At 43.1% G+C, this 12,033-nt stretch overlaps 1 protein-coding gene across 7 annotated transcripts in view; it reads right to left on the bottom strand.

The window, feature by feature from the left end:
* fhod1 (formin homology 2 domain containing 1) overlaps positions 1–12,033 on the bottom strand; it is an 84,797-nt gene that overhangs the window by 9,343 nt on the left and 63,421 nt on the right. For 5 of the 7 annotated variants that reach the window (XM_080435146.1, XM_080435147.1, XM_080435148.1 and 2 more), the window contains 7 exons: positions 10,862–10,912; positions 7,544–7,701; positions 6,379–6,450; positions 3,473–3,851; positions 1,347–1,926; positions 933–1,088; positions 358–540 (listed from right to left, as the gene is read on the bottom strand). In XM_080435146.1, the coding sequence (XP_080291272.1) occupies positions 358–540; positions 933–1,088; positions 1,347–1,926; positions 3,473–3,851; positions 6,379–6,450; positions 7,544–7,701; positions 10,862–10,912 (1,579 nt within the window). The remainder of the gene's footprint in view (positions 1–357; positions 541–932; positions 1,089–1,346; positions 1,927–3,472; positions 3,852–6,378; positions 6,451–7,543; positions 7,702–10,861; positions 10,913–12,033) is intronic. The other 2 variants (XM_080435149.1, XM_080435152.1) reach the window with 1 other exon arrangement.

Genomic DNA, 12,033 nt, shown 5'->3' with positions numbered 1-12,033 from the left:
GATCTGCCATTTCTAATTGAATTTTGCCCTTCAAGCAGCACCACTTGTCAACAAGTTGTGTCAGACCAGACACAGGATCTAAATATCTCAACAGAAGAGCAGGGAGACCAAATACACCCACCCCAATTGTATACGTTTTATTGTATTAACATACTCTACCATACAGATTTGACCTAATAACATTGTAATCAATAAAACAAAAGTTACATAGTACAGCTTTAATCTAGCTTTCACAGAGATTGCACATCATGATGGTTTTATCTGACAAGCGTCTAAATGGAAAGCATACATTAGCAGTCCACCGTGTGTGTGTGTGTGTGTGTGTGTGTGTGTGTGTGTGTGTGTGTGTGTGTGTACCTTCTCTAGTGTGTCATAGTTTAGTTTAAAAGACCAGAGCTGTAGTCTGGCAGTTAGACCAGGGATGGATGACAGACTAAAAAGGAACTGTTCAGCCGTTCCCAGCGGAACATCTGGATTCGCCAGCTGGACCTCCTGGATCTTCTGTTTCTCCTCCTCAGTAGGAACCATAGTTAAGATCTTCTACACAAACACACATAATGACAGACTGGTATAGCAGAGCAAAGCATATAATGGCATAGCACAGTATAGCATAGGTGACTTTAATGTACAGCAGTTGGTTCCTCTCCCAATTATATTAATATGAATTTATCACATTTTATTATTTTAGTTTGAAATAAACATAAACAACAAAGTTGGGGCAAACGATCTAGCAGAGTTTAGGTATGTGACAGAACAAAAGAGAACATTGACAACCTTTCACTAATCTACTCTTGTTTGTGTTAAATGGCACCATCTGCTGGTGAAGGAGAAGAAAAAGCCACGTTTCTAATTTATTCAATTAATCATTTATGACATTTCTATCTTCTATCAGCACTTTGTGAACACTACTTTTAAAGACTTGTTATCATTACCTCAATTCCCTCCTTGGAGACGGCAAACTCATCAAAGTTGAGTATAGCTGTCTTAATGACGTGGACGGCAGGAAGCACCTTCATGCCAATATTGATGGCGTTACTTCGCTTTGAGTCCAAAACCAGCAACTCTGAACGCTTCAACTCTGGACCCTTCTACACACACACACACATATTATCACAGACAAATTAAAATACATTTACCACTTAGACCATCTATACTTAGTAATACAGACCTGAGTTGCAATGTACTTCTTTTTTCGTTCTACACCAAATCTCTCAAAATGTCTCAAAAAAGCACATTTACAGGCTGAGCAGCTATTTTTGTTGAATGTTCCTCCCAGAATAGGGATGCTGGGGTTCAAGTGGTAACAGATGCACACAAGACTATTGCCATAGGATTGGCATGGTTACCTTGGCCTTGGTGGGTAGCTCCTTGGCCTTGGATTCGAACAGGTGTTCCAGCTTAGTGGTGTCCACAGACACCTTGTCCAGCGATGCCCACACTGTGCCGCGGCCGAACTTGCCGTGTGTTGGCGAGTCCGACTGTTTGAGCTCCCTCCAGAACAACTTCACGGTTTTGCGCTTCTTTGACGGGAAAAACTCCTGTCCGTGACCGGAGGGGGGAGGGGGGGCGCCAGGAGGAGGAGGAGGCGGCGGCGGAGGGGGGGGTGCTCCTACACCAGGTGGAGGAGGTGGAGGGGGCGGGGGTGGGGGTGTAGGTGAGGAACCAAACATCGGGGGAGGAGGTGGTGGTGGGGGCGGAGGTGCGACTCCCATACCTGGCGGAGGTGGTGGAGGTGGGGCCATGCCGTTGGGCAAGGCAGCTCGGGTGTCCGGGGTGTCCATGTCCAAGACGTCAATGTCCTCGTCTTCCTGCAGGTCTGAGAAGTCCAGGTCTTTGATCCGCAAGGGGCGGGGACTCGGTTTGTCCCAGCCATCAGACTGTTGCCTGGCTCCACGGCCCACAGGTAACATGACCGTCGCCTCAAGACTGGAGAGACAGACAGACAGACAGACAGACAGACAGACAGACAGACAGACAGACAGACAGACAGACAGACAGACAGACAGACAGAACACAGCCCATTAGGATGTTAAGGCTTCAGCACGATTGTGGCCGATCCACACGGTCACGACTCTTTTCTGTTCTGGCCCCACAGTGGTGGAATGAACTTCCCACTGATGTTAGGACAGCAGAGTCACTGCCCATATTTCGCCGCAGACTGAAAACCCACCTCTTCAGGAAACACTACCCTTCCTCTCTGCCTGACCTACTTGTTGTTAACTAGTTGTACGAACGCTTGTTTTCTATTGCTGTATTGTTTATTGGATTATTGGATTGTTTATTGGATCTTGTTTAGTCGATACACTTATTTGTTTTAGCTCATGCTCATTTGATTTAGCTATTTTGTCTCATCTGTTTAAGGAAATAGGTAGCTGATATATTGCACTTTTACCTTAGCGCTAGGTATACTCTTGGTTGCTTGTTTTTGCAGAAAATGCACTAAAGACTTCTGGTGATTAGTAGTTTTCATTCCCTACCTATGTTGAATACACTTATTGTAAGTCGCTTTGGATAAAAGCGTCTGCTAAATGACTGTAATGTAATGTAATTGTGTTCAAAACTAAGAACAATTATGATCCAAGTTCTGGATTCTGTTTCGTTCTGCTCTGTAGTGCCAGGAGCTGATTGGTCTGCTTTTGAGGGGATAGTCATACATAGATAGACAATAGACATACAAACAAACCCTGTTCTAGACCGCTTGGCCTTCGGCCACTGGAAGACTCGAGGTGCAGGGAGAGTATACTGTATGTGCAAAGTCTATCAGCATTAGGAGAACGCCGCAAATCTGTCGTGACCATCATTGTTTATAATCTCGTTCCGCACTCCTCCTGCCTCTCTTCCCACAAAGCAGAACACCTCTCCATAGCTGCCAACATATCTATCCAAATCCAGTCAGTGACTCTGTGCTTTTGTAATCACGATGTGATGAGTCATACAAATGTGTAATAAAGGCACACACTTTAATTAAGAATCCCTGCAAAATGTGCATAAAATCATCAAATTAGTGTGTTTGTGTGCGTGTGTGTGTGTGTGTGTGTGTGCGCATGTGCGTGTGTGCACCTAGACAGAAACAGAGGAAGGCAGATGCAGACAAGTGTATGTGAGAGAACGAGTTACTGTACTGTTGTCAGTGTTAGGTGACACAATCTCAAATCATGTACTTTTTGAAATTGTGACACGAAGCACACTTTAGAGCAGAGAATCTCAAACGATATGCCATGGAATTTGAGACCACCAATGCATTGGTCAGTTTTGGGGCGGTAGTGTCTCAGGACAAGGAGCGAACGCTTGGGAATCGGAAGGTTTCCGGTTTGATCCCCAGCTCCCCCAGGGTTAGTGTCTATGTATTCTTGAGAAAGACACGTACATGGTTGCCTCTGGGGTCAAGACCACAATTTACCATTTTATCTAAAAAAAAATGCCAATCACAATATGTATAATTTTATAATAAAGAGCCATAATTGTGACAGACCTGCGGGAGTGGCATTCTGCATCAATACTGTACTGCGGTCTGATTCGTCGACTCTGCTCCTCTTCCAGACGCGCCTTAGCTAGCTGTGCAGACCCAGTGCACTCTAGCTCCGCCCTCCTGGAGGCGGAGTCATCGCCAGGGGATGGGTCAGTGGGTGTGGCTGAACTGGCTTGAAGGCGCGACAGGCGCTCTCGGACAGAGCTGAGATTGTCATTTGATTCTGAAGTCAAATCTATGTCCTGTTCAGTGACTGAGGACGAGGATGAGGAGGGGGAGGTAGGCGGGGCTGTCTTGGCATACAGCATGTCCAGCGTGAACTTCCTGTCATCAGACAGAGGACTGAGCTGCTCCCCAACACGGGCCTGACCATGGGTAGACACTGAAATAGAGAGAGAGAGAGACATTCAGTTAGACTGGAGAGATGGAGAAACTAAAATGAAACCTGGTCAAGAAATGCTGCGGAACGGCACAGCATTTAAAAGTTACATCCTCCAAGACACCTATATAATACAAAATCAGCCAGACTAATATCACTGCGTAGATATTAGTCTGGAATCTCTGTGTGGAACCTGTATTTCCGAGGGGCAAATAAAAAAAATGCCTCTGGTGATAAACCATATTTACTGGGCCCTGATTGGTCCCTCATAACTTCGGAGGGAGAGAAATCCAATTTCTATTGAGAGGGGCCAGACCTAATCTGCCAAGGGCAATTCTTTTTAGCTATGGCAGATTCGTCTGGAACCAGGCTATCTAAGTGGTACCAGCACCTCTAACTCGAGAACCTTTCGTGTTCCATGTTGTGTATTAGTCCAGTTCTATATGCCCAATATGAAAATGTAGTTTTTCCAAACTGTCCCTGTAATGCAGGGGTGTCAAACAACCGGCCCGTGGGATCATTTGAGGAAATTCACCTACTCATTAAAAATATTCATGTCCAGTTATTATCCATCTTAAAAACCAGCTCAGTGGCCCTGTGGTTAGAGTGTCCGCCCTGAGATAGGGAGGTCAGGGGTTCAATCCTCGGGACAATCTAGCCTCATGTCCAGGGGGTGTAATTGTACATCAAGCTGCCCACACTACAGAAACAGGAGATAGGCTCCTGACTCATGGGCCACATGAGGCTACTCTTCTTATTTTCTCTCTCCCCACTTGCTGCTGCTGCGCCGGCAATGCTGCTGTTGTATGAACATCAAATACAATGGAGCCGGTAACCACCCGTTGTGTCTAAACACTTACAGTGAAGGCCGCACTGACATAGTATCACCCCTGCCAGTGATACACTGAAGGCTGTGAAGGAGAGAATCAGGGACCTTAGAGCAGATCACGGTCAAAGAAAAATTGAAGTAGCCATTTATTGCCTTCTCTATAATAAATATAAACAATATTTATTTGTGACCATCACAGATGTGTTTGTGGAGCTGCTATCAAGGCGTTATGTAATGAATAGGCTAAGAATGTTACCCATCATGTTTCCAAGACAAAACGACAAAAAGTTATATGGCCCGCACAAAGTTGCATTTTATGACCAATCCGACCAACCTAAAATGAGTTTGCCACCCCTGCTGAAATGGGAACAAAAGATAGATCAATAGACATAGATCTCTAGATCTCATCTTTGACCTGGTAACCCTGCCAACAGTATGAAGTAGCACAGGTCACCCTGGTACAAAATGACTACACACGAAAACTACACAGGCAAAAATACATGACCATCACATCACACCTGATGTCTCTATCCCCCTTTCTGCTCAATTCTCTCTTTGAAGTCAACTGACAGCCAGCTTCAAAGCAAAATAAACTGGTGGACGTGAGGAGCGAGTGAGCGAGAGAGAGACAGACAGGCAGGCAGACAGACAGACAGAGATGCAGGGAGAAGGAGGTAGACAGGCAGATGCAGAGACGGAGAGAGAGATAAGAGATGCTCAAAATTGTGATGCTGAATCTGTTGAATTGTGTTCATCATCTTGTTGGAGAGTAAAACATGTTGTAATCTCTCAAGAACAGATTCTGCGTTTGAATCTGTCGGTAACCGTGTTGACAACCCGTGCACATTGGCGTGCCATCAGATCAGGAAGCGGGCCGCGCTTTACCCAATCAAATGTAGTGGGCGGGATTTACGTGTGTGCCGTTTGTTCCCCACTGGAAACAAACCGAAACTCATTTAACAATAGCGTCCTCGAAGCCGACAAAACCATGGAAAGTTAGTAACATTTTAAATTGCTCTTTCATCATAGAAACAAGTGGGCTTATAACCAAAACGATCCATGTTCTTTGGGATAAATGGTGTTAGTGTTCCGTGGAGAAATATTGTTAGTGGGAATGAAAACATAGTCGCACCACCGGAAGTGGAAGGCTGAAGGCAGACCAAAACCCCGGTTTCCCTGAGCACGGGTCGTCCGTTCAGCTCCGCCCAGAGCCAAATGAATAAGTAAAAAACAGCAGAGGGCGCTGTTTTTCCTTTTTATTTGGCGATGGGTTCCCAGTTTGAACATGTTGATACGCTGTCATTGTCTTGTTTTTCTTATTATTATTCCAGAGGACTTCTTCATGTAGAGTTGGCTGGTCCAAAATTGTTTGTATTTCGCCGTTATGGAGATAGAGTTTAGAAAGCTGAGAGGGAGACACTGTAAGGGAGACACTGGAGAGAAGTCTAAGGTGGGCTTTGAGTCTAGATCAGCTAGACCGTGTGGGTCTTCGGGTGGACGATGGAGGTCTTTCTGACAACTAGGGCTTGGCCACCATGCTGCTAATTGCTACCCCTGGTAGTGTTAGTGCCATGCGCTACCCACTGAGCTACACAGGACAACAAAGATATAGAGAGGAAAATTAACAGATGAACAAATGGAGAAAAAAACGAGAGTTGGAAGAAAAGGAAATGATGGTGTTGGGGAGTTGTAATCGCTTGCCTGGGTCATCATGGGATGCCTGTGTCTCCAGGGTGACAGGGCCGGGAGAGGGGGTACTTCCTCTGGATGACCCTGGAGAACACACACACACACACACACACACACACACAGGGGATCAGAATCACTACAGAAACAGTGCAACTGTCCAGAGGTTGTCGTAATTCATAACTGACAGTTCCTATAAATGCAGGTCTAGTGCAGTGGTTCTCAACCTGTGGGTCGGGACCTTTGGTGGGGTGCCCAGATGATTTTTAAAGACCTTTTTAATACCTTAAAGAAAAGAAAAGAAATAAAAACAAAAGACTACATCAAAAGTAACCTACAGTACACTATAAAAACTGGTCAAACATTGTGAAAAATCTACTGTATAATCTATAGATCGGCTATTTTCACAATATTTATCTGTGGAACCGAGTCAAACTGAATGCAATGCCTCAACTCCTACATTCCAAGTGCTTGTCAGGGTGAGTGTGTGTGTGTGTGGGGGGGGGGGGGGTCCAGTTCAAATATGATTATTAAATCTAATTGGAGTGCCAAATAGGTGGGGTTTCCTGCACATGCCTACAAAGGTTTCAGTTACAAAAACTGTATACTAAATACTCTTTCAAATACTTTCCTGTGGTTGTCTAATCTCTCTGTCAGTTATGATGTCCTAAACTCCACCCCCTTGAAGATGATAAAACATGTAATGTACACAGTGGTCACCAGAGCCCATGAGATAGCGTTTTCCATTCTACCAGGACCAATAGTACCATTTTCTAGGACCCCTAGAACTGGTGGCTTTCTATCCCACCAGGACCCCTAGCGCTGCTGGTTTTCTATTCTATCAGGACCAATAGAACTGCTGGTTTTATATGCCAACAGGACCCCTAGAACTGCTGGTTTTCCTTTATATCAGGACCCCTAGAACTGCTGTTTTTCTTTTTTATCCCAACAGGCGCCCCTAGAACTGCTTGTTTTCTATGCCACCAGGACCCATAGAACTGCTGGTTTTCTATCCTATAAGGACCCCTAAAACTGCCGTTTTTTTTTATCCCAACAAGAACCCTAGAATAGACCCCTTGTACTGCTTGTGTTCCATCCTTCCAGGATCCCTTGTACTGCTGGTGTTCCATCACACCAAGACCCCCTAGGATCCAGGGACCCACTGATCTAGAGATCCTACCTTCAGTAGGAGAACTGCTGTGACTGACAGGAGAAGATCTCTCCTCAGGCTCTAGGGGTGTGGCTGTGATATCAAAGACGCCTCTCCCCTGTTGTTTGAGGGATCGCCTCTTCTTCTCCAATTGGGTGGCTGCCAGGCTGCGTAGGAAGTGTGTGCCTCTACACACAGGAAATGATGAAACCAGAGTGGAACCGAGTCAAACAACAGCAGATACAAACAGAGTATGATATGCTCTACCAGAATCAGTTGCAAAATATTTTTTTGGACTATTATTAGCTTTGTATGAAGGTTTGTCACATTTTAAATGCTTCACTGACAAAGCGTCACCCTATATTTAAAAGCATTTCTTATCCAAATTGGACAACAATATTTATTTACTTACTAACAATACTGCAATCTGAAAACTGATTTTATAAGAGCAGGTTATATAGTATACACAGTAGCTATATGTCAAGATCCACGTGAACAGACAAACACCTCCCAGTTCATGAGCATGATTCAGAATTAGTTGTTCAATCAGCAGTCATCAATCTATGACCTATTCAGAGAACCAGCAGGAACTACCTTCTACACAGTAAAATCCATAAAATCACAGGGTTCATTTATCCATTTGTAACTCTGAGAGTGTATACTCTGTACGTCCATTTGTACACTCTTAAGAGTTAAATCAACACTGAGGATCTTTCTGTGTACTACAGGTTGCGTCGTGACCCAAAAAAGGCATATATTGAATGTCAGGAAATGGAAATGTCAGGAAATGATAAACAATATCATAACAATGTACTTCTGCGTCAGCAATAGTTTTGGTGAAACAGGAGATAAACAGGAGTTGTATTTGTAAGCAGTTCCTGCTGTCTGGTTCAGTGGGTCAGCTTTGTCTCAATCAGAATCCAATAGATTTATAATCACATTCAGAAAGTTAAAGGCACAGCAAACAGACTCGGTTACATCCCATTAACCATTAAAAAACATTTACATTCCAGTAAGCACTGGAAAAAATAAGCAATCAATCTTTTAAGGCCCGAGAACCCACCATTATATAATTCACCCCCCTCCACACACACACACAGTCCCCGCAAACCTGCTCACCACCACCTCCAGCTCAAGCCCATAACCAAGCCAACCAACACCACAAAGCACGCACGCACACACATCATAAACACATGCACTAACACACCATCATACACTAAAATGGAGACACACACCCACACACAGCAGTGCATTCCTGTGGTATGTTAGTACTGCAGCAGAGACTCCATTTGTCTCTCTGATTTATCACTTTAATATTGTCTGTCTGAACAGACAACTACCACAATATTATTATATAATATATATACACAACTATTACTACTAATACTACTGTGTGTCTGCACACACACACACACACACACACACACATCTCTCTCTCTCAAATATATATATGGTATATATACATACAGTATATATATATATATATATATATATATATATATATATATATATATATATATAGAGAAAGAAAGGAACCTTCCAACTGCTTCTCTTTGGAAGGAACCGCACACTCCAAATGATGATGGACTCAGACTCAGTTAATGCTTCATTTCTTTAAGCTTTATTAGCACTAAACACTGTGCTAATAAAGCTTAAAGAAATGAAGCATTAACTGAGTCTGAGTCCATCGTCATTTGGAGTGTGCGGTTCCTTCCAAAGAGAAGCAGTGGGAAGGTTCCTTTCTTTCTTATGCATCATCTTGCCTAACCAGCACCTCTACCCTGGATGTGCACGAGAGCTACCTGTTATATATATATATATATATATATATATATATATATATATATATATATATATATATATATATATATATATATATATATATATATATATATATATATATATATATATATATATATATACACACACACACACACTACAACAACCACCATTACTAGTTAAACTATTACTAGTCATAGTGCTACTAAGTACCGTCACTCTTACTGCTACTATTATAGTGGTAGCAGTAGAAGAAGTGGAACAGTAGCAGTCTATCATGCAAGCTAACTCATTTAGCTGTCACTATATGTTTATTTGTCGGTACAGTGGAGTAGTAGCAGACTGCTGCAGTCCATAAACCACTAAACCACTAAACGGCGGGTCTCCAGGCCTCTCTCTGCACCCTATAATCTCCTCCACCCACCATGGGTCTGCTGGCAGTTCTGGGATCAGCTCCTACATCCCTCTCCACCCAGAGGAGAAGGCTGAGGGCTGGGGAGCCACACCATAATCACACCATTAAAGCTAAAGCTATTCTCGTCTGTGAGTTTCTATTGTCCTGACTCAGACCACAGGTGGACAATGGAGCACCGGCCGGAGACAGAAAACAGACACACAGATATAAGGACAAAACAGGAGACATACTGTACAGACAAAAAGGGACAGACAGTGCAACAAATAAATAAATAAAACAGACAGCTTGACGAATAGAAACAAATACAACGAATAGAAAGCAAGTGAGTCAAAATAACAACAGAGAGACAGCTTGAAAGTCCGTAAATACACAACAGACAGACCAAAAAGAGGGTTTTCTAAAGGAATGCATTGTGTTAGGAGGTGTCATCATTGCTTCAAGATGGCTGTCTCACAATAGTTATGTCTAAATATAGTACACATACTGGGCATATTTTGGTCACATTTTCGCAATAGGCCACAGTAGCCTTGTGATACAAATACTTATAGCTAACCTGGTGGTATGGAAGGTCATCTGTAAAACTGGTAATGGGAACAGCAGATTATTCATATTTGAACACCTGCTTTAGAAATGTGTGAATAACCTACATTCTGAGTATACTGCATATATTTATACAGAATGACTCAGCAGACTCTGGATTCGCTCCAGTTTGCAAGATTCAGAAACTCGCATCAGTTCAAAAGTGCAGTGAGTTACTGCAGAAAGCATACTGGTGTCTTCTCCACAAAATTCTATATCATGTGAGTATTCAATACATAACCCAACATTTTGATTGTTGGGATAATTTACCACAATATCAAACAGGGGGCATTTTGCCATTACATCATACTCTGGGGTGGGAAACCCCAGTGCATCAATGTAGGGTTCCCCACCCCCTGAGTATGACTAAAGAGCAAAATTGCTGCCATGTGGATAGGTTCAGCACAAATATCACTAATCATTAGCTGACCAACACAGGATATCAAACAACAACATACAAGCACACGTGCGCTCACACACACACACGCACACCACAGCCCCAGATTGAAGCAGAAGGTCCCAGCATGCAGTACGGTGCTGGCTGTGGACCAGACCAGTACTGAACCAGTACTTACTCAAACATCCTGAGAACTGGTTTGTCCGTATTAATATTACAGTCCTCTGGGCTGCAGAAAAACACTGAGTTAAACACACACACACTGACTGTCTGGTTTATTGATTGAGTGATTGGTTTACTGACTAGCCTGTCTGACTGGACTAAATTCTGTGTTCTCTAACGATAAAAGGAAGGCCCGCTCATTGTCGCTCCCTTAACTCTCTCAGTGCCAATGAAATAAAAAAAATATGTTGCTACTGTGCCAGCAATTTTTTTAAAGTAAAAAAAAAGTGCTCAGGAGCCGAGATACAGCCTTTTTCAGTAATAAGTTAAACAAGAAGTGAATGGAGCAGCAAATCTTCGGATCACGATATCTTGGGTTCTGAACATTCTTTTCCAAAAAAAAATCTTGTTATCTCGTTCTTGGCACTGAGGGCATTCAGAAAAAACTCGGGATAACTCGCTCTTGGCACTCAGAGAGTTAAGTTCAGTTTATTGGTACATTCAACAAAGAGACGTTTCGAGTGCCCATACCACATGATCATTACCTGATGAGCTAAAAAAGGGACATCACTCATGAGTTATGTCTGGGTTGCAACTTACCAAAGCATTATAAAGATCAGCATAGACAGATATATGGCAATCGATAGATAGATCGATAGATCAATATCATAGGCGCCTCGCTAAGGGTGCAAAGGGGTGAGCGCCTAGGCTCGTAATATAAAAGGCTATTAGGCTGCGCTGCTATTATTTAGCCTATAAATGTACTGCCTGAGTACGGCTCGAAGCCCGACAAATATGTGACAAATTCGGCCTTGGCCCGTGCAGAGCAAAGCGCACACACAAGCAAAACAATCTCTATGGGCCTTTACGGGCCTATTATGGCAGAGATAATAACATTCATAGTCTCTTAGATGCAATACAATATCACAAGAATGGTCTGATACTGAAATCATCATTAAGATCTCTTGGTGTTAGGAGGATCCAATGTAGGCCTATTATCCAAAATAACTCTCTCCTCAGGAGCAGAGAATCGATGTCACCTCTAGGAGGACATTTAATATCCTCAATGCCAATGTATTTGAGAGTGGATGTGTTATACTGCACTGTATAAGTTATATAGGTTGTTTTTCCAATATGCAAGGCCCAAGAGACATTTTAAGATATATATTAAATCTTCCATTTTACACA

Source organism: Gymnoscopelus braueri, assembly GCF_963280865.1.
Source record: "Gymnoscopelus braueri genome assembly, chromosome: 1".
In the NCBI taxonomy this organism is placed as follows: Eukaryota; Metazoa; Chordata; class Actinopteri; order Myctophiformes; family Myctophidae; genus Gymnoscopelus; species Gymnoscopelus braueri.
Note: the sequence above shows the minus strand (reverse complement) of the source record. Positions and strands in the feature narration are given on the sequence as shown.